Raw genomic sequence first — 23,194 nt, forward strand, 5'->3', positions numbered from 1 at the left:
TGATGATTTGATGACCAGGTTGAGTGGTAGACAGCAGCTAAACAGAAGAGACTTGCTTGGTCTTCCTACATATTTAACTAAAATCCAATCTTGTGCTTCTAAGAGTCCCCTCAGTGCCCAGTGACTTTACGTTGCAAGCTCTTGGCACCTTGGTGCACTAGCCCTGCTGGTTTTGAGAAGCTGTGAGAGCAGTTTCTTTTCTCTTCTTTTCTACTTTTTTCTATTATTGAAACAAATGATTCATGGCTACCCCTCTTTCAGGTTAACTGGAATGTTTTTTCTTCGCTGGCGAAGGATGGCATTGATTTGTTTAGTGGTTCAGGAATGTATTCTGACATCATGCTAAAATCACAAGTTAGCCTTACAGATAGATGGAAGGTTGTTCTTTAGATGCAGAATTCCTGTTGGAATCTTTGCTGCAGGTGCAGTAACTTAGCGGCTCCCGCTGGCAAAGCCCACATGGGCCTGTGTTATGCTGAGGCAGCGTTCTGGGAAGTATTGTGCCTGATTCATCACTGCATTATGCTGGTGCAACTGCCTTTACTACCACTGTGCTGAACTGAGCCCATCTCTTTCTGTTCTGTTGAGAGCCAGCCAGCTCCCGAGGAGGCACCAGCATTGTACCCAAAATAAGAACCACACCAGCATTTTCCTTGTCTGACACAAGTAGCTGCTGTGAAAGCAACTGGAAACAGTGAGGTAAGCCCAGAAACGTCCTTTAATTATTATTCCTGACCCTGAATACAAGACTGAGCTGTCTTTACCGAGGCAACGCATGTGTGTCTGGTCTGCGTAAAGGATGCAGGAACAGAAAGAAAAGTGCAAAAGCAACTTGAATATAGATTCAAAAGAGAAATGGATGTCAATTTGCATAATTGTATGAATACCCATTATCTCTTCATGCAAAACATGGAATGGGTTTTCCAGAAATAACCATGGCTTTGGATTCCTCACTGATGCTAAGTTATCCCGTAGCTGTGACTATGAGTAATGCTTTCTACCAGCTCTGGTTGGCTAGAAGACTCCATCGCATCCTCGAGGATGATGACCTCACCTCTGCTAAACATACTTTCATTAATCTGCCAGCAGTACTAGAGCATGGCAGTAAACCCAGGCATGAAGTCATCAGCCCTGAGGAAACTTCAGCTAGAGCATCTCCTCAGCAAGATGGGCTACTGTGAGTACATCAAACCTGTCCCCTTGCTCTATGCCAGCTTCCCACTGAATACTGAGTAAAGTTCATGATCTCCACGGTGCTCCATGGCTTGGATCCAGGGTATCCAAAACATTGCCTGAAGTTCCAAGATGAGGACGATGTCTGAGAACAGAGCTGTGGACTGCAAGGATCAAGCACGTCTCTGCAGGAGGCAGCTTTTCTCAGGAGTCTGTCTGAGGCTGTGAAACAAACTTCAGCAGGATCTAAGAACCACCACAAACCTCTCCACCTTCTGCTCCAGGTGTAAGGTGCGTTTCTGACCTTGTTTAGAACACCACCCACACCTGGCAAAGCAGGCATAAACTAAAAAACCTGTTTCTCCTTCGGAGAGAAAAAGGGTGAGTGCTACCACAATTTAAATAAAGAGTTGTAGCAGCAGCAAAGGGGAAACCGAAGTACATATTGAACTATGGCTACATCCTGGGACATCCCTGATTTACCTTCACCTCTTGCATCCTTCCTCTGAATGTCACCAACAGAGCTGTGAGGAATCGGAATCTCTGTCCCATGGGAATCTTCAGTATTTCCATTCCGAAGCCAGAAACTGTAGAAAGAAAAAATTATGCAAAAAGTATCTGTAATGGGTGTGGGAGGGCTGGAAGGCCAGTCGGCCTAGTGGTTGGGGTTCCTGGCTTCCTGACCCTGCTTCTGTGGTCGAGGTGCCTCAGTCTTTAAGGCAGGGAGGGTAGGGGGACCCGGGCCATCCCACTTCACTGGGTCCCAGCCCAGGGCCCTGCATAAGTAACCCCTCAGGAGGGGATCTCCCGGTGAGGACTCTGCTGCCCTCGCCTACTTCCTACCATTGCCCCTTTATTATGGGGCATGGTCCCTATAGTCCAAGTTCCCGTGGTGGATTGTCTCTTAATAGTGCCCCCTCAGGGACCTTGGGCGGCATCCTGCTGCGGTCCCAGGTTTTTCTGGGCGGAGCAGCTGTAAGTTTGGTGGGGCTGTAACTCCCACAAGGTCTCCGCGCTCTGGTCACCCAGCTTCCTCTCAGGCCGAGTGCTTCTAGGCCTCTTTCTCCATCTCCTTTTGGCCAGGAAGATGGTGCTTATTCCCTGGAGGCTACCTTGGCAGGCCAGGCTAGTGATCCTTCCCTCAGACAGGACGGCAGTTAGCTCCTGTCTCTTCACTTGTCAGTCCCAAACTGAGCCAGGCTCCCTCCTTTTTACCCTCGCCAAGCCTGGCATTGGCTGAAGCTGTAATGGGTGGGGCTAGCTGGGCCCAAAGGCTCTCCTTAACTCCTTCTATGCTGGTGGGTGGTTCCTCTGCTTCATCCCAGTATCGAAAATTTCAACGTTTTAGATTGTAGTGATCCTGTTTGACATTTCAAAAAGACATTTTCATTTTGAATTGTCAGACTTGCACAAAACAATTTTTTTGTTTAGATTCTCCTCATCAAATTATTGAAACTGACATTTTCCCCACATAAAATATAGTTTGACAAAACCACATTTTCTGATGGGAAAACTATTTGTCATTTTGACCAGCTCTGCTCAGCAGCCATCATCTCTCTGGGTGTGTGAACTGGACTGCGTCAAGCACCCAAGCTGGGAACTTTCAGCTAAACATTGGACTGAGTGGGGAAACTTCTGAGCGTTGAAATATGGGGGGGAAGGGAGAAAGAGAGGGTTGTTTGGTTATTGTGTTCATTAACTTTCATCTGCATTTCTTCTTCTTGGTTTTGGCCCAGGTTAAGAAGTGGAAATGTACAGAGCTACTCTTTAGATTACTTCTAAGCAAGATGAAACTCGGACAAACAGAATAATTAAAAATTACTGCAAAGTAAGATGTCCAATGTATAAATACTACTGCTGTGCCAGTAAGATGGCTTAGCGTTTCATGATTGTCAAAAATACCTTTTTTGTATTTTATGCATCTTTACTGAGTGCTAACTTCCATATAACTTCATCTATCTATGGCGAATTTGCCTCTGCAGTTTGTGCTATTATTCTAAATCCTATGGAGTCCAATTTTCATTCAAGATACCAAGGTGCGGGTCCCAGTGGGAAACTGCATTAGGGGTTGTGCAATACACATGAGGATGCAATAAGTCCCACGGTCTCTTTGGCTTCATCTTGTAGCTAGAATAACAATGAAGATTTATTTGGGCAGGCATTGGTGAGTGGCATTTGTCTCCTTTATATCAAATATTCTTGTTATAACCCATGGATTTTTGTGCTTTTTCTTACTGTCTGTGCAGTTAAAAGAATTATGTTCTTTATCTCTTGAGCAATTGGACAAATGGTGCTGTCTGAAGACCACATTCTGCTGGCAACGTCTCACATTTTAATGTTTTCCCAATTGCTATAAAAACAGTTCATCTCCACACACTATAACCTGAGTAGAACTTGCTGCACTGTCAAGATTATAGCTTGGCTCTGACCACTGAGGCAGTCATGGGAGCGTCCAGAAGCAACACTCCTCATCCCAAGGGAAGCGAGGGGAGAGGGTGGGAGAGTCAGGGATGTTTTGAAGCTTTGTAGCTTGGTCATTGTTGCCAGGGCCTGGTTCCAAGCATGTCTGCAGTGCTGCTGGTGCCACCCGTGGTTATTACTATGTACCCCTGTGGAGTAGTTTACATAATTAGCTGCATACTGGACATTTTTAAGTCTGAAAATTTTTGCAAAACTCTACTTCAGGGTCACTTGGCACTGCAGTTACAAATGGTTGTTCAGCTGCTTGAGATTAGATTACTATGGAAGTTCATAGCCAAGCTAAATTTGTTCACATACTTCTATTTTTTGTACTGATTTAGGGCACTCTTCGTAGATTCGCAGATTATAAAGCCACGAAGGGACCATTGTGATTATCTAGTCTGACCTCCTGTATAACACAGGCCCTACGACTTCCCTGAATTCCTGTTTGAACTGGGGTGTATCTCTTCGTTCTAGTTCAGTGTGGAGGATTGTTTTGTTATTTGGTGGCTGCTAAGCCCCTTTCACTCCATCGGATGTAATGTCATGCACCGAAATGCTGCAGGCTGGATATAGACAGTAAAACCAGATATGATGAAGTACTTCTCCTGCTGCTCACCAAGGTATTGTTGGCTCTTTGCCAAACAGCATCAGCTTTTTAGGGCCTTCTCTAGCCGTTTTTGTTTGGAGCAGAAATTGGTGATGTGGAGTCAGGTAATTTCTTCGTGTAACTTTGTTTGTTTCTCGGAGGACACGTGGTGGTGGTGGTCTACTAGGGTTGCCAACTTTCTAATCACTCAAAACCAAACAACCTGCCCCGCCCCTGCTCTGAGGCTGAGCCCCTTCTCGCTCCATCCCCCCTCCCTCCATCGCTCACTCTTCCCCACCTTCACTCACTTTCATCGGGCTGGGGTAGGGGGTTGGGGTGTGGGAGGGGGTGAGGGCTCTGGCTGGGGGTGGGGCCAGGGATGAGGGGTACAGGGTGCGGGAGGGGACTCCAGGCTGGGGCAAGAGGTTGGGGTGCACGGGCAGGGTGCAGGGTCCCAGCGGCGCTTACTGTGGCTCCGAGGAAGTGGCCACCAAGTCCCTGCAGCCTCGAGGTGCATGGGTGGCCAGGCACCTCTGCACAGTGCGCGCTGCCTTCTCACCTGCAGACGCCACCCCCTGCAGCTCCCATTTTGGTCGCGGTTCCCGGCCAGTGGGCTCTGTGGAGCTGGCACTGGGGGTGGGGGCAGCGCGTGGAGCCTCCCTGGCCGCCCCAATGCCTAGGGGCCGCAGGGACCTGGCGGGCGTTCCAGTCGAAAACCGGACACCTGGCAACCCTATGGTCTATGCACAGACCATTTCCCCCTGGCTGGAACAGCCGGTAAAGTGCAGCTGCCCTGTCCCCAGGCACAGCTGTCTTGTGCCTTTGTCTGTCTTCGGGGCCTCACATAAGTCTTGCTGCCTCACAAACTCTGTGCCATTTGCACTCCTAAGCCAAGGCTCCCTGAGCCCCAGAGGGTTTGGGAAGGAAACTTGGCCACTGGCCGTCTTGGTGTGCAACTCTGCATGTAATGCAACGAAAGCTCAGAAAGGGCTTATGGCTTGGAGACCATGCTTTAACTCACCCAATGATCTTAATAACCCTCTGGTTGCGGCTACTTGCCGACATATCTACCTTTCCCACCCTAGGGGCGTATGTGTCACTGACCCCTACTGGGCAAGAGACAGTGGTTTGCTGCACCCATCTTGTCCCCTTAGCTGCCTCTGCTCCAGTGCGCATGGGAACAAGCCAAGGCCTGGGTGTCCTACCCAGAAGCACCTGTGAGGCAGCGCAGGAATCTGGGGTGACCTACCAATGAGAGGAGCTGAGATTCTCTGAACAAAGACGTTGCAGGTTCTCGCCGTGCACTGAAGTCTACTTACGAAAGCATGTAACTGATGAACAAACAAGAGAATGGGTGGAATGAGGCCCACCCGGCTGCTCTGTGCCGTTACAGCTTGACTTCAATTTTCTGCTTCACGTGGCGATTGCATGAGGGGAGGACAACTTAGAGAGATAATTAGAGGAAAAAGAGCAAACGTGCCCCAGCTCTGCAATGTATTATTCATAGCCAGACCTACTGCATTACCCTGTTGAAATGCGAATAATTAGGAAGATTTCTCACTTCCATCAGCTGCACTGCTGAATGCTGCTTCCAGGGAAGCCATTCCTATGGGGATGAAGGTCTTCAGTGCAACAACCTCTACTTAGGGGCCAGTCCAGCTGGGTGCTGAGCAACCTCCCCTCCCATTGAAATCAGTGGGAACAGCGGGTGCTTGGAATCTTTCAGGAGTGGACCCTTTAATTTATAGCAGTTGCAGGACTTAAACAAGCCAATTTTGTAATGCACTTTTATTTTAGGGCCAGATCCTGTTCCAACTGAAGTTAATGGCAAAACTCTTCCATTGGTGATGTGCGCTGTGCCAGGCCCTTTATTTGGAAGGCGTAAATCAAGTAAAAGAACTTGTTCAAAAAAATAAAACTGTTACTTTAAATATTAATTTTTAAAAAAGTAGAAAGCAGCCTTATGCGATGCTGTGCAGATGGAAGAGCCCAAACTCTTCCTCCTCCTCTTCCTCAAGTGGTGGCTTCCTTCGGTTGCTCCCCCCACCAGCAGATGTGATGCAGTCATCACATCGGAAACCCAGGCACTAATGATTCCTTTTAGCACTTTCTCCAGGGTAGATCCCCACGGAAGGTGGGTGGGAAATGGTTTTCCTGTCTTGTGAGAATTCGACATTGTGAAAAAATTTTCCCATCTCAAATTGGGACAAAAAGTCAGAACTTTGAATTTTCACAAATTGAAAATCCAGAAAATGTTTAGATTCGGGTCAATGGAAATGTTTTTTGCTTCGATTATGAGCTTTTTTCCTTTTGGTTGTGTAAATTTACTAAAATTTCTAAACAAAAAGTTGTGATTGTAAAAAACAAAAACAAAAACAAAAAAAACCTGACCCTCTGGTTCAACAACCTTGAAACTCTTTTTTCCAAAAACGTTTCGACTTATTGAACCTGACACTGTTTTGTGACATTTCAGTTTTGACAAATCTGGTTTGGTTTGGGAGGGGGTTGTAAAAAAACAAAAAATTCCCAACCCGCTGTACCCTCCACCCTCCAACTTTCAAGCAGTAATAGCAGAGAGGGGATTTGCTAACGACTGATGGGAAATGGGGACTCCATTGGCCCAGAGGATTTCTCCAGTAGTAGAAACAGCCTATGTGGTAGGCCCCAGTGGGATGCTGCGGATCGAATGGTCCTTCTGTTGGCTGGGGGTCAACAGTCCTTGCTCAGCGGTGGTGCTGAGACAAGACTGGGTGGAAGTGTAGTTTCTAGGTTTTTCATGACTCCTTCCCCAGCTTTCTGTGTGTTGAGCATATCCGTGAGGAAGAAGATCAGGTCAGCCAGAGAGCAAAGGTCATACCTGAGTAATTGCCCTTGCAAGGTGCTTCGGTGGCAGGCATCTTTTGCCCCAAGCTTCCCAGCCATGGTTCTAGCTGCTCCTTGTTTTTCTCTGTCACCTAAAGCCCCCGGGGTGCCCTGTCTAATTCTGTCACAGGAAGTGGTGCACCTGGGAGGTTTCTTCTCAAAGCTCTCTCTCCTCCTGTCATCCAAAGAAAGGTTCGCCACAATTCAGGGCCTGAGCAATTTCAGAGCTTGGTTGACCAGCACTTGCAGTTGTAGGTAGGATGCTCTTCTTTATGGAAATAGCACCATTTATGCTCTGCTATAACATAGTAGATTGACGATACCATCAGCAAATTCAAGAGCTTCTTACTGTTTCCTATGTCCCTACTGTTCCTTCTGTTTCTTACAGCAAAGGCTCCTTGGGGGCGCAAAAAGGCGGGAAAATGAGCGAGAGCACTTCTTGTATTGCCACTAACTAGGATGTATTTCTATTAATCTCTCCATTCATCTTAGCGGGAATAGAGATGGAGTTTTGTATCCTTCGGGGTCTTGCTTATTAAGTGACTCTTGGATGAGTGAGAGCCCTTGACTCCCTTCCACTTACGGTGGCATCAAGTTCCCGTCAGAGCTCTAGCAAGGTTTAGAAAAAAAAACTTAAAAGGCTCTCCACTTCTTCCCTTTATCCTGAAACTACATTCATAGCAGGTGATGCCTTTCAGACTGCTCTGCGTGTCCTAGACAGAGCATAGCCAGCTCCTCTCCTCCCTCAGAGATGAGAATCTGGGCTTTGGGACTTGCATTCGGGGTAAAGAAAGAGGAAAAGCCATGTGCTAGCCCATACAGTTAATCCCCAGAAGAAGTCCCTTCAGTCCTGCAAGTCTTACGTCAGACACCTGCCAAATGGTCATGACCAGAGTTGGAAATAAAGACCTGCAGCAGGGAGAGGCTGAAAAAGGAACTCGCTGTTCTGAGTCTGGAAAGAGGAAACCGCCCACAAGTCCAGGAATTCTCAGTTCCCACAATGATTGCAACCATTTCCGTATACCCATAAGAAAGGCATGAGGTTTCTAACTTACGGGCGAGGGACCCTGGCATTTTTCCTGTTTGTACCATGGGGCTGTGATCAGGAGAAGGATGAGAAGCACTCGAGTGACTGCAGTGAGACTTCAAAATGTAAGCTCCTTGCCCCAGGAACAGTGGCTTCAGCAGTTACCTTCATGTGGCACAAAAGTTATATTATCCATCCAGACACAAGATGCTCTAAGATACTCTTAAATCAATGAGATGCAATAAGCTCTGTAACATGGTGACAAGATCCCGAGGTTTCTAGTGTTGCCTATGACGGGGGAAGACTCTGCTGGTGGGCAGGTGACCTGACACTCTCCTCTTTTACAGGCAGTTCTTACTGAACGACTAGTCGTTATTAAAGACAACATCCCTTGTTAAGAGAAGTCGTTAGCAGGATGGAGAAAATATTGACAATCCTTTGTTCATTCTTATGAGCTAATCTAAGATGGTCTCTGCACATTTCAATGTACATATAGCATAAAACGTTCATTGGGAATTCATTTTTTTTAAGGAAAAATACATGGAAATGAGAGAATATAAATGTTCCCTCTTCCTCTAAATCCTTCACCCTGGAAATTTATAAGGGAGTCTGAAGTAAACTCCAGCCTCTAGTATCTCTTAGGAAGATACTGCAGAGTACCTGTATGAGGCTGCATGCTACTTAGGGTATGTCTACACTGCAGTTAGACACTCCTGTGCCAGCTGACTTGGAAGTTTTGGAATAGCCTTCCAAGGGAAGCAGTGGGGGCAAAAGACCTATCTGGCTTTAAGATTAGACTCGATAAGTTTATGGAGGAGATGGTATGATGGATAACATGATTTTGGCAATTAATTGATCTTTAACTATTCATGGTAAATAGGCCCAATGGCCTGTGATGGGACGCTAGATGGGGTGGGATCTGTGGGGCTAAGGGGCTGTTTAGTTGTGGTATAGACGTTTGGGCTCAGGCCGCACCCTGTGAGGTGGGAGGGTCCCAGAACACAGGTTCCAGCCCACTCCTGAACGTCCACACTGCAGCTCAACAGCCCCTTAGCCTGAGCCTTGCGAGTCCAAGTCAGCTGGCGTGGGCCAGCCACAGATTTGTAATTGCAGTGTAGACGTACCCTTAGTGTTATCTAATTGCTCATGTGACATTGCAGTCCTGGTGGCTTGTCACTGCAGCACCTTCTAGTCAAGATCCTGTGTATGTGCAATGATAGGGCCATACAAAGTCAGCCTTGACTTCATGCTTGACTAAAGGCAATCTCTGCGTACGGCTAAAAGGGCCTCTTACTGCCAGCTTCTCCCACAGGGGGACGGCATGGCTGACTGGGCTAGTGGGGGGGCAGGGGAGTATGCAGAAGGGCAGCAGGAAGTCTCTAGGCACAGGCTGTCCTGTGTTATTTGGGGAGGTGTCTCTACCTGAGACCTCCAAGGTCTCCGGGAAGGTCTGCTCCACTCTCTGTCTTAGATGCCAGCTGGCTCTTCCTTCGAGCTCCATTTCTCAGTACTTTAGTCCCTCCTTTCACTACTTTTCTACCCCAGATTCTCCATCCCCCCTGTCCCCCCCCACCCCCCCCGACCATTTCAGGAGCTGCACTGGCTTTCAGATAATTCATTCAACTGTATAATCCAGAACTGAGGGGCGGGGATGTTGCTGCCTAATCTAAATCTGCCATGTTGCATGGCATGCAGGGCCTTGGTCATAGGCAATTAAGCTCTTAAGGCTCGATCTACAAAGGGGACTTACAAGACAGACAGCTGTAGAGACTATGCCAGGCTGGGGAAGACGCTTAAGGAAATCGAGGCTCAGGTGATCTTTAGTGGGATTCTGCCTGTTCCTAGAGAAGGGCAACAAAGGTGTGACAAGATTATGACTATCAACATATGGCTCAGGCAGTGGTGCTAGAAGGAGGGCTTTGGGATCTATGGCCACTGGGAGGCATTCACGGACAAAGGACAGTTCTCTCGGGATGGACTTCATCTGAGTAGGGAAGGAAATAGACTTCTAGGATGGAGGCTGGCACAACTGATTAAGAGAGCTTTAAACTAGGAATTTGTGGGAGATGGTTGGGAGATGTCCAGGTAATCTCCACGCCGGATTTTAGCATTGAGAGGAAAGAAAACGAAGTAAGAAAGGATACAGCCATGGGTAGGAGAATGTATATAAGGAGGAAGGGCAGTGTGGATACCAATCTAATAGATTATACTGGCTGTAGAATGACCGTGCCCAATAGGGTACAGAATGTGAGGGAGGCCAAACAGCAAAAATGAAGATGTGTGTACACCAACGCGAGGAGCCTGGGTAACAAAATGGAGGAACTAGAGCTACTGGTGCAGGAAGTGAAACCAGATATTCTAGGGATAACAGAAACAGGGTGGAATAGTCGTCATGACTGGACTACGGGTGTTGAAGGGGATGTGCTGTTTAGGAAAGACAGAAATAAAGGCAAAGGGGGTGGAGTAGCATTGTAGATCAATGATGAGGTAGAATGTAAAGAAATAAGAAGCGAGGGAATGGGTAAGACAGAGTCCGTCTGGGCAAAAATTACATTGGGGAAGAAAACTACTAGAGCCTCCCCTGGGATAGGGCTCGGGGCGTGCTAGAGATGGCCGGGATCTAATCTGGATATGGACAGAGCCCTCTTTAATGTTTTTAATGAAGGAAATACTAATGGAAACTGCGTGATCATGGAAGACTTTAACTTCCCAGATATAGACTGGAGGACGAGTGCTAGTAATAATAATAGGGCTCAGATTTTCCTAGATGCGATAGCTGATGGATTCCTTCATCAAGTAGTTGCTGAACCGACTAGAGGGGATGTCATTTTAGATTTGGTTTTGGTGAGTAGTGAGGACCTCATAGAAGAAATGGCTGTAGGGGACAGTCTTGTTTCAAGTGATCATGAGCTATTTCAGTTCAAACTGAATGGAAGGATAAACAAAAATAAATCTGTGACTAGGGTTTTTGATTTGAAAAGGGCTGACTTTCAAAAATTAAGAAAATTAGTTAGGGAAGTGGATTGGACTGAAGAACTTATGGATCTAAAGGTAGAGGAGGCCTGGGATTACTTTAAATCAAAGCTGCAGAAGCTATCGGAAGCCTGCATCCCAAGAAAGGGGAAAAAATTCATAGGCAGGAGTTGTAGACCAAGCTGGATGAGCAAGCAAGCACCTCAGAGAGGTGATTAAGAAAAAGCAGAAAGCATACAGAGAGTGGAAGATGGGAGGGATCAGCAAGAAAAGCTACCTTATTGAGGTCAGAACATGTAGGGATAAAGTGAGACAGCTAAAGTCAAGTATAGTTGGACCTTGCAAAGGGAATTAAAACCAATGGTAAAAGGTTCTGTAGCCATATAAATAAGAAGAAAACAAAGAAAGAAGAAGTGGGACTACTAAACACTGAGGATGGAGTGGAGGTCAAGGATAATCTAAGCATGGCCCAATGTCTAAACAAATCCTTTGCCTCAGTCTTTAATAAGGCTAAAGAGGATCTTAGGGATAATGGTAGCATGACAAATGGGAATGAGGATATGGAGGTAGATATTACCATATCTGAGGTAGAAGTGAAACTCGAACAGCTTAATGGGACTAAATCGGGGGGCCCAGATAATCTTCATCCAAGAATATTAAAGGAATTAGCAAATGAAATTGCAAGCCCATTAGCAAAAATTTTTAATGAATCTGTAAACTCAGGGTTTGTACCGTATGATTGGAGAATTGCTAACATAGTTCCTATTTTTAAGAAAGGAAAAAAAAGTGATCCGGGTAACTACAGGCCTGTTAGTTTGACATCTGTAGTATGCAAGGTCTTGGAAAAAATTTTGAAGGAGAAAGTAGTTAAGGACATGGAGGTCAATGGTAAATGGGACAAAATACAACATGGTTTTACAAAAGGTAGATCGTGCCAAACCAACCTCATCTCCTTCTTTGAAAAAGTAACAGATTGGGGAGAAAGAAAAGGAGGACTTGTGGCACCTTAGAGACTAACCAATTTATTTGAGCATGAGCTTTCGTGAGCTACAGCTCACTTCATCAGATGTATACCGTGGAAACTGCAGCAGACTTTATATACACACAGAAATATGCAGGAAATAGCCCGACTTGATTATGTAAAGAGTTGTCACTTTGGATGGGCTAGCACCAGCAGGAGAGTGAATTTGTGTGGGAGGGTGGAGGGTGAGAAAACCTGGATTTGTGCTGGAAATGGCCCACCTGTTGATCACTTTAGATAAGCTATTACCAGCAGGACAGTGGGGTGGGAGGAGGTATTGTTTCATATTCTCTGTGTGTATATAAAGTCTGCTGCAGTTTCCACGGTATACATCTGATGAAGTGAGCTGTAGCTCACGAAAGCTCATGCTCAAATAAATTGGTTAGTCTCTAAGGTGCCACAAGTCCTCCTTTTCTTTTTGCGAATACAGACTAACACGGCTGTTCCTCTGAAGATTGGGGAGAGTTAGCTGCTTACCCCTGGTCTGGAGGGCAGTGCCTCCCTCTGCTCGGCATTCATGGGTACGTAGCCACGCACCCTCGCCTGGAGTTAAGCACCAAAGCCAGGTCAGCCCTTTCTTGCCAAAGTCTTAGGAACAGTGCCAGCATGCCCAATAGCCGGGTGGTTAGCGGACTCACCTAGGTTCAAATCCCCACTCTACCTGCTTCCAAAGCAGAGTTTGGACTCTACTCTCCCATGTGAATGCGCCGACCACTGGGCTACAGGATGTTCTGGGCTGGAGCTCGCTCAGTTCCACTTGGTGTGAAATATTTAATAGTCGTTGGGCCACAGAGAGCGAGTCCGACTCTGTAACTGGGTGGTTTGGGCATTTACCTGGGAGGGGGACACCTGGGTTCAAGGCCCTGCTCTGCAGCAGGCAGAGTGGGCAGGGGGACATTCTGCGTGAGTGCTGTAACCACTGGGCTGTGGAGTGTAAGGTGAGCACCATGAACTTCCCCCCAGTTGTGTTTTGTGGGGTGCCCAATCCAGTAGTTAGCCTCTGAGTGCCTACTGGAGCAGGCCCCATAGGGCACAACAGGTGGGGGACACCAAGCTTGAGGATCCCACCAGGGCTAAGCATCGAGCTGTTGGATGGTGTCCGGACCAAGCCGGCTTTGTGCATACCCACCACAGGAGTAGGTGGCAGCTGAGTGGCGGTTTTGAGCATCTAAAATTTGGACTTATGTGCCCTGAATCCCTTTGTGGATCAAGCCCCTAGAGCCCTAACTCTTGAAGTGCTGTGAATAATTCAAGGTCATGCTTGGACTCCTGTGCCTGCTGGATTTTAAAATCCCCTTAGCTTGAGCTATTTTGTAATCAATCAGTTCTAAAGGGACAGACTGATCGAATGGTCTAATAGGACTCTTCTAACTGGGAACACCTAAGGTAGGTACATAACTGAGCTTTATTGCTCTTGTCTTTTCTGCTTGTGCATCCACACAGGGCTCCTAAGGTCCTGCCCAAACCCTGGGCCTCAAAGTCCTTGTAGAGAGGTTGCCCTCAGGATATTGAATTTTCCATCTTGCACTATGATCTCAAAACACTCTTGCTTTCACTGGAGATAGTTTGATGGAAAATAGCCTTTTTGCTCCCCAGATAAAAAAAATTAATGGGAACGTGTTTTTCCCCCCTAAACATCTTTATAGCAAATACTTACTATTTTCCAACAAGTTTGACCTGAGCCATTTGCAAATGCTCTTCAAATGTGTATAACGCAAAGCATGGTAACCGCAGAGTTGCAAACAAAGATCTAGCAGATGCTCCATTGTCATACTGTATTGAACATCCAACTTTAAAAAAAAATCAAACTGCAAATACTGGTTACATATGGCACTTAGAGGTAATTTTAGAAGGAAGATACAGTAGCTGATCATCTTAATTTCAATATGTTCCGAAAAAGATTCCCGAACTTACCAATATCTTGCAAGCATGTGTCTGTCTTGCACTTGGGCATAGCTTAACTCCCACTCCTTCCATATATCCCCATCATTTGCATTTTGAAAAACTTATTTGTATATCACCCCTGATGCCTGAAAATGGAATGGAACAAATCTGGCACTGTTACATTTTAGATTTCACTTCTGTGAGTCACTTCTGTGTGAGTATTTCTTCCGTCCAGGTGCAAACACTTGCAAAAACATAGTGGGAAGAGTTGGTTACACTATGGCTCACTAAACCAGAGACAGCGTTTACGCTCAGATTTTTTGGTAAAATGTTAATGCCAGGAAGACAAATGACAATTTTCAGGTTGAGACCAGAACACCTCAATGTGCATGAATTACAGAAACGTAATTAGTGCTGCAATGCAGATCTTACTTTCCTGAAAAGTTCCAGATGGGAAAGCTTAATCTTCCCGAGTAATCTATTGAAGGATCAGGACTGGAGATGCGAAGTATTTAAAACTGACTTTCCAGCCAGCCTGTAGCATCTAGCATTAATCATGGAGCAAAACAATGACAAAAGCATACTGCTGCTTATGCAAGATGGTCATAGAGGAAAGAATGACTTTTAATATTAACATGGATAAGGCTGCACTCAACTCTTTGTGTCAGAAATCAGCTACAGTACAACACTCCTGTAAAGGATTTAGGACAGTGGACTTACAATTAAATGTGTTTGTCTGAAAGAATAGCAGCTCAGATCAAAACGATTTGGGTCTGATTCTACGCTTATGCAAATTGGAGGTAACTCCATTGGCCTTACATGGGTGCAACATGGGTGTAAGAGGAGAATTGCGCTCTGAATTCCAAAACAGCTGCAGAAAGTACGCTTGTACTTCGCAGTAAGTGGCATCCATGTGCAGAAATAAAATGCGAGACCTTAGAGTTCACTAATGAAAGATTTTTGTGACGAGCACGTTGTGCAAGGAACTGGCTGGCTTTTGGGCTCCCATAACCTGATTTAAAATTAAAGTCAACAGCACTCACTCACATGCTACCTCTTCGAAACAACTTTGTTGCCCAGAACGTGTAGCATGTAAAACACGTCGCTCGTGATAGCAAACCGAACCAACCAGAAACAAGCAGAACAAGTTCATAGAATTTAGTATAACGTCCGTAAAAAGAGTAACTCCCCCAGGCTGGAGACTGTCAGACCCTCAGCCCTGATCCTGCCCCTCTAGCTTACACACGCACAGCCAGGGTTACTCGCATGAGGAAGAGGGCAGGGGTGGCCCCGGGAGATGTTTCGTTGCCATCTTTCACACGCTAATGATAACGATAGCTTGATGTGAAAGAAAATGCATGCAGTTTTCCCCAGAAATCTTGTAAATATCTGACTTAAGATACATCAAATAAATCTTGTTTGAAAGGAGTCCATAGGCAGCTGCCGCATATACTGCTGAAGACCCTGCATTTCAAAATGGTATCGCTGTTATGGGCATATTGGCTAGATTCTCTTGCTTTTGTTACACTTTTAGCTGCTATTATTTAGTTGTTCCTGTAGAACCCAGCAGCCCCAGGGCCCTATTGTGCTATACACACACAGCACTATCAGTAACTGCTTTGTAAAGAGGGGAGAAAACCTGCGGCCCAGGGAGATGAAGTGACTTCCCCGAGGTCATCCAGCAGGCGCAGAGCCAGAAATAGATCCCACAACTCTAGGTTTCCAGTCCTGCATCCGAGCCACTAGACTACACTGATATTATGGAACACCGTGGGTGAAATGCTGGCCTTCTTAAAGTCAGTGGAAGTTTTACTTTTGATTTCAGTGGGGCCAGGATTTCACCCCATAATTGCCTTCATGTCTGCCCAGGTATTCCTGCCTGAGAACTCGGAGAACACACTGGCATGGGAACTTGAGCTAAAGCACAGAACTACTGCTCTCTTCTCCTTTGGGAAACATATGGGTATCCTGCACCAGTTCAATATGCTTGGTTTTAACAACTGGAAAGGGGAGGACAAAACTTGAGAGGGAGGAGAGATCTCGAAATCATGTCATCAGCAATTCTTGACATTGCTTGTGTGGATAGGAGCTAAAACGCTATGCAAATGTATGCAAATGTAATTTCTTGTGTATTTTTTGCTATTTTTCCCTAGCGTTAAAAACCCCTCTAATTTTATAAACCTCCTGATCCTAGCAATTTTTCTGGTGACCGCAAACACCTTTAAGTGGTTTTTTTTTCCCTTGTCTTGGTCTGTCCTAACTCATCTGGGAGCCTCCCTCCCCAAGCATTCTGACTGTCACCATATCCCTTCCTGTTCTAAAACTCAAGCTGCATCATAATGGGCTATGTAGCTGGGTGGGCTGGTAGCCTTTAAATCTAGTGGGTCTATTTGGGCTGGCTGTTTGGGATGCACTTCCTTCCTTCCTTCCTTCCTTCCAGAAAGCTTCACCCCCACAATTCTCCCAGGTGATGTTGGCTTGATGTGTGAGTCTTAGTCTAGAGTCTCCCACGTGAAAGGATTAGCTGTTTAAGGCACCACCGTTTCTCCTCTGCCCCAAAAACAAACATGCGTCCAGAAAAAAGTTCAGTCCAGAGAACCCTCCGTGTCAGGGAGTTGATAGCAGCAGTGATCATTGTACCACCCAGTGCAGTTCTTCTCAACAAAACAGTGTGAAGCAATTTCCAGATAGTTCACTGCCTGGGTCTGTGAAGCACAGAAGCGTTTGAGCTACTTGACATTGTTTACAGGAAATACTTACTGAGGATGAAGGAGAGGAACGCTTGAATTCTCCAGTGAAATACTCGGGCTTATGGCTTCCTCTCATTATGGTTGGACTACAGGCTTGGCTACTTTTCTGTGGGGGGAAAAAATAACAGGGACATAAAACCAGAAATCTAACGATGCAGAAATCCTGAAAACAAGAACGTTAATCTCACTCTTCTGTTTATTGTTTTGAGTCTCAATTGTATAGAACACCTCTAAACAGCTTATATACAAATTACACACTAGACTATAACAGGGTCCAAAAAAGAACTGGATAAGTTCATAGAGGATAGGTCCGCCAATGGCTATTAGCCAGGATGGGCAGGGATGGTGTCCCTAGCCTCTGTTTGCCAGAAGCTGGGAATGGGCGACAGGGGATGGATCACTTGATGATTACCTGTTCTGTTCATTCCCTCTGGGGCACCTGGCACTGGCCACTGGTGGAAGACAGGCTCCTGGGCTAGATGGACCTTTGGTCTGACCAAGTATGGCCGTTCTTATGTTCTTATGTTGAGCAGAAAAAAAGCAGAGACTTCTTGTTTTCTGTGGAAAAACCAGGATGAAGGAAAGTAAAATCTCACACTAACTGTACACTGTCAATTGCCAAAAGGTGAATAAAGCACCTATAATTTTGGTGCTGTGTTTGGATAAGTCTCCTGCAGAATCTGTCTTGATTTTCTTTGGCTAAGAACGGAGAAGTATGGGCTGGTATTATTCACTTCTAGTAATTATAGTGTTTGCCTGGCAGCGAATGCTATAGATATATAGCTAATGCTATGGAACAGTCCATTTGTGTGAGTTATGCCAAGGTAGGAAGTAGGTGGAAGGGCGCATCTTAAAAACAGCCTCGCTTTGTCAAATGAAGGACTCCAATTGCACGTGTCTCTCTGTTTAAGTGCTCACTTAAATTCATCTGTCAGTAGATGCTAGTCAGTCTTGGAGAATATAAGCTGCTTTGAGTCCCTAAGTATGAAATTGTCAGTGTGCGATAGAGATTTAAGTGCTTAAGCCACTTTACAACGGTGTAAGTGCTCATGCTTTTCTAAACGTTTAAAATGCCTTAGCTCATTATAGTGTAAGACTTTATTGTGGTATCAGCACTTGTGCTACCATAAGGACTTTTTCTTTAATAAACTTAGGAAAATCACTACACACACAAATCCTACTAATGTAACAATGTTTGCACAGGTGGGACCATATTTTATTTTTCTTCTTTTTGTGCATATAACAAACTCTAAACAACAGTGGGAACAAGTAAAAACGAGTGCACAGTTACACTGGTTTGCATCTGAGCACGTTTAGCATGATTGTATACGCTCTTTTTTGGAAACGGTGTATGCAAATAGGTCTCTGGAATCTTCTCTGGTACATACAGTTGCAGCATCTGAGTGGATGACCGAGGTAAATGCTCCAATAACGCTAACAGGATTGTGTTGCACGTATGTAACATAGTATTGCTATACATTCCAGTTAAGCATGTAGCTTGAAAAGTAACTTTTTAAAAACCTACTTTTGGAATTAATACATGGGACTAGACCGAAGTTCGCTTTTTTCCAGTCTGTTGACTTTATACACTTAACAGCACCTTGAATATAGTCAGTTTAACGGCTTCCCCTGCATCGTCAGTTTTAGGTCTTTCACACAAATGGGAAAGATGAGGAAAAAAAGGACTCATATTAAAATTAACAAGAAGACCCAAGGACAGGTGGGGGTGTGCCTGGAAACTGCCTTTAACTCTTTTTTTATCCTAGACAGAGTAGATTTCAAGACCCTGGAATCTTTAATTCTATGTCATAGATCCCTATCTTTCAGTTCTTCAGTATACCAAATGCCCACTGACTTCCAGGTGTGTTCACTTTTGAACAAGGAATATGTATTTTGAAAGTAAAGAGATGGCTGTTCATCATTTCACTGAGTACTTTGAGGAGAGATACTATGTAAATGTGAAACTACTGTATCAGTGTTCAGGCTTTGATTAATTGCAACTCGGCTTTTTTTAGTGATGTCATTAGCTTGGGAATAGTTCTCTGTACCATTTGCGAAGAGTAGGCGAATGAGGCAACTCGTTAACACAAAGTATGGATCGCCTGCTAGTTAGCTACCCAGCTCTCTTTTAATCTTCAGATGACAATCCAAATGTTCCAAGCTTTGCTTCCTTTGTTTTAAAATAAATCTTTGGAACAATTTCCCAACAACCCTTGCAAGTTCTTTTCCTAGATCTCTGTAGAAGGAAAGAGAGAAATTTCCTGACTACAACTCTTCCCTTCATGTAGAGATGCATCTGAACTGTAAAGTTCAACAGAGGATCTGAACCTGTCCAGAGTATTTGGTGATTTGTAACCAGGGTCTGGCTTAAACCATATTATCTCCTAATGACAAGGAGGGAGGACTTAAACTACTCAATGTTTTTTCCTGTGACCATGCAGGTTAAATGTAGAAGTCACTTGTGGCATTTGTTTCTCTTTCCTTATGAAGACTGGACTGTTGTAAAAATCTTCATACATTTGCTCCACAGATGTCATGGCGTCCACAGTATCGCAGTTCAAAGTTTCGAAATGTCTATGGGAAAGTGGCGAACCGAGAGCATTGCTTTGATGGGATTCCAATTACCAAGAATGTTCATGACAACCACTTCTGTGCTGTTAATGCCAAGTTCCTCGCCATAGTAACGGAGAGTGCTGGCGGAGGGTCCTTTCTTGTCATTCCACTGGAACAAGTAAGTGATTTTTCCTTAACAAACCTGATTGAAGTTCAGTGGTAATCTTAAAACACAGCTGTTAAAACACACATTCTATCCCAGGAATCTCTTTAATACCATTGTGACAGGCTGAAATCTCTGGTATTTCATCTTTTTAATTGTGGCTTTCTTGTTTAGGGAAGTGAGACTTTAAAGCTGGTTTAATGAATTGTATCTTTATTCTAGATCTTTTAGGAATAAATAAAACATTTGTATGCAAACAGGTCTTTGCTATAATGTCCCTTTGTATCTTTTAGTCCATATCTGCATTAAGATTGCAATGCTGAAGTCTTCATCAAGCATTACTTAGTCCTTACTAATAACGGGCAAATAATCCACTGAAGTAGACAGGAGATTGCCTCAGCAACAGCCCAATGGATTCGGCCCTAAAGCCTAGCACACTTCCAACAGAGCTGATACTAATGCTGCTACGCAGGAGCCACACCAGGAAAAGTGTCTTTCCAAAATCACAGATGTCAGTTGTCTCTCAGTTGTGTTGTGCCTGGTAATGTGGAGTGGTGGATGTAATGTTAGCCACTGGAGTTGGTGGCTACTGACCCCATCATGTCACGGGTACACGGTTGACCTTTGTCACTTTCACCGGATCTTTCTAATTGCACAAAACCGAACACCCTTGCCCCGCCCCCTGCCATGAGGCCCCGTCCCTGCCCCACCTCTTCTCCGAGGCCCCGCCCATGATCATACAATCCCCCCCCCCCTCTGTTGCTCGTTCTTCCCCACCCTCACTCACTCGCTTGCTCATTTTCACTTGGCTGGGGCAGGGGCGTAGGGTGCAGTAGGTGTTAAGGGCATCAGTGCGGGTGCAGGCTCTGGGGTGGGGCCAGAGCTGAGGGGTTTGGGGTGCAGGAGGGGGCTCTGAGCTGGGGGGTGGGGCTGAGGGGTTCGGAGTGTGGGAGAGGGCTCCAGGCTGAGGCAGGGGGTTGCGGTGTGCGAAGGGGTCAGGGCTCTGGGCTGGGGCTGGGGATGAGGGGTTTGGGCTGCAGGAGGAGCCTCTGGGCTGGGGCTGAGGGGCTCGGAGTGTGGGAGGGGGCTCTGGGGTGAGGCAGGGAGCTGGAGGTGTGGGCTTTGGGGTGGGGCCAGACATGAGGGGTTCAGGATGCAGGAGAGGGATCTGGGCTGGGGCAGGGAGCTGTGGTGCGGGGAGGGGTGAGGGCTCTGGGCTGGGGATGAGGGGTTTGGGGTGCAGGAGGAGCCTCTGGGCTGGGGCTGAGGCGTTCAGAGTGCGGGAGGGGGCTCCAGTGTGAGGCAGGGGGTTGGAGTGTGGGAGGGGGTATGGGCTCTGGGCTGGAGGTGTGGGTGTTGGGGTGGGGCCAGACATGAGGGGTTCAGGATGCAGGAGAGGGAGCTGGGGTGTGGGGAGGGGGGAGGGCTCCGGCTTGGGGTGTGAGCTCTGGGGTGGAGCCGGGAGTGAGGGGTTTGGGGTGCAAGAGAATGAGGGGTTTGGGGTGCCCTGGCTGGGAGTTTGCATTGTAAGGGGGCTCAGGGCTGGCACAGGGGGTTGGGGCATGGGAGGGGGTGCGGGCTCTGGGAGGGGGCTCAAGGCTGGGGGTTGGGGTGCGGGAGGGGGCTGGGGGCTGGGGCAGGGGTTGGGGTGCATGAGGAGTTTGAGGTGTGGGCTCCGGGCGGTGCTTACCTCAGGGAGCTCCCCGGAATTTGCAACGTCCCTCGGCTTCTAGGCGGAGGCGCAGCCAGGCTGCTCTGTGCACTGCCTCCGCGCACAGGCTCCGCCCCCGCAGCTCCCATTGGCCACAGTTCCCGGCCATGGCCATCCCTCCATCTAGGACCCAAGGGACATGTCGCTGCTTCTGGGGAGCCTCACGGAGCCAAGTAGGGAGCCTGCCAGCCCCGAGCCAACCAAACTTTTAACAGCCCCGTCAGCAGTGGTGGCCGGAGCTGCCAAGGTCCCTTTTCAACCGGGCGTTCTGGTCGAAAACTGGACACCTGGCAACCTTAGTTTGGGGTGAATACGTATCCAAGCTGCTCCTTTTTCTCACCCGCATTCCCTTAACCCCATGGGCCTTGCAGCTACAGTGCCCAGTTCACAAGGCTCCATGGGCCGTGTCAGGCATGGGGCAGTACCTTGTTAGGTAGCCTCCGTCATTCTTCTAAACTCAATAGGTTTCTTTGGATATGCTCTTCAAGTTTAAAGAGGGCAATAAAACTGATACAAAATTTAAGAGCTACACTATATCTTTACTCCTTTTCCTCTTCTCTAGGAAATTCAGACAATAAAGCCTTTTCTGTGGGATTCTGTAAATGACATTTCTGAAAATTTAATTGGCCCTTTTAAACTGGTGCCATGAATCAGTCACAGCTGGGCAATCGGATGGGTATCAATCTCATCTGCCTCTTCCATGGACAAAACTGCAGCTCCCTTTCTCAATCTGAAGGAGCCCAACTCCACATGGACTCATGTCCTATTCAGACAGGGTTGAATCCTTCATATAGATTTAATGGGGAGGAAAAATTGACTCAGAGTCTCTGTAGTGAAAACTTTGGATACTGTTGTGAGTATTTCTTTCGACTCTCCCTAGGTCTGTCACAAGGTCTTCATGACTTAACTACTTGGCGTCATTATTCCTGCTGCCAAATCTTCACAGCATAGTCTGGTGGAGAGATTACTGTGCCTTTATAACACTCTGTTTGTCATCCTCCCGATAGCTTCTACTCGTCTTCTCCAATCTGTTCAACGTTCTGCTTGTCACTTTCACATCACACTCTTAAGCTTTTATTTTGTGCTCTGACAGCTCCCACTTAAACTGAAGATTTATTTTAAGTTTTTATCACCTACCCTTAGAACCTTATGAGCAATCAACCTGCAGGGGTATTTATAGTGCCCAGTATTTGAATGTTCATGATCTGATGTACAATCTGGCCTCTTTTGGTACTAATCTACCCATTACATGGTGTAAGCTTCATCCTTTGTTTGGTGGCACTCCTCTTCTAAGGACTGGCAATTTCTGGCTTGGCTTAAAAGCAAATCCAATCCATGCTTTTGTTTTCCCCTTAATTTTATTGCTATGCGGTCCATAGCCGGCTGTTATCTATGTGAAGCACTTTTTTATGTGTGAAGAATGGCACCTACATTTAATAAATAATAAACCTATTGGAGTATTCACCTTTTTCTGCAGATAACCTTGCACTTTATCTTTCCCCCTGAGACTTGCTTCGGCTGTTCACTCGAGTTTGAAAATAAACTAGTTCATGCAATTTTAAACTCCTGGCCATTCAGCATATTCTTCAGAAACGGACCGATGGGAATATACTATGGTGGGTAAAAAGTAATATCTGTCACCAGTGGTCATTCATGGTTGAACACCCATTGCTGTGGCTGACTCACTGCTCTCCACTTTTGCTGTGCCTCTTGGAAGAATGTATTGTATGGTTGCAACGTCACAGATAAACTCACTAAATATTACCTTGGGTTGGAATGCAGTTTCTTAAGGGCTTGTCTACACTGGCAATTTACAGCGCTGCAACTTTCTGGCTCAGGGATGGGAGCTACACTCCTCGCTTTAGCGTTGCCAGTGTAGACTAGCCCTCTTACACTTTTGTATGTGCAACATTGACAGGTATAGTTTGCTAGTGACATGAACAGCCCAACTTTCAATTACCGTGAAGAGACTTAATAAATCTTACACTTTAATCTTGTTTGCTTTGCTTCCATCAGAATAGTAGCTCA

At 46.2% G+C, this 23,194-nt stretch overlaps 1 protein-coding gene across 4 annotated transcripts in view; it reads left to right on the plus strand.

The window, feature by feature from the left end:
* The window catches only part of CORO2B (coronin 2B), a 139,898-nt gene that overhangs the window by 57,828 nt on the left and 58,876 nt on the right, over window positions 1–23,194 (plus strand). For 3 of the 4 annotated variants that reach the window (XM_048865793.2, XM_075133255.1, XM_048865796.2), the window contains one exon: window positions 19,270–19,470. In XM_048865793.2, coding sequence (XP_048721750.1) covers window positions 19,270–19,470 — 201 coding nt within the window. Of the gene's footprint in view, window positions 1–676; window positions 700–19,269; window positions 19,471–23,194 lie in introns of those variants that run through there. The other variant, XM_048865795.2, reaches the window with a different exon arrangement.

The sequence above is a fragment of the Caretta caretta genome, chromosome 10 (assembly GCF_965140235.1).
Source record: "Caretta caretta isolate rCarCar2 chromosome 10, rCarCar1.hap1, whole genome shotgun sequence".
Taxonomy (NCBI): domain Eukaryota; kingdom Metazoa; phylum Chordata; order Testudines; family Cheloniidae; genus Caretta; species Caretta caretta.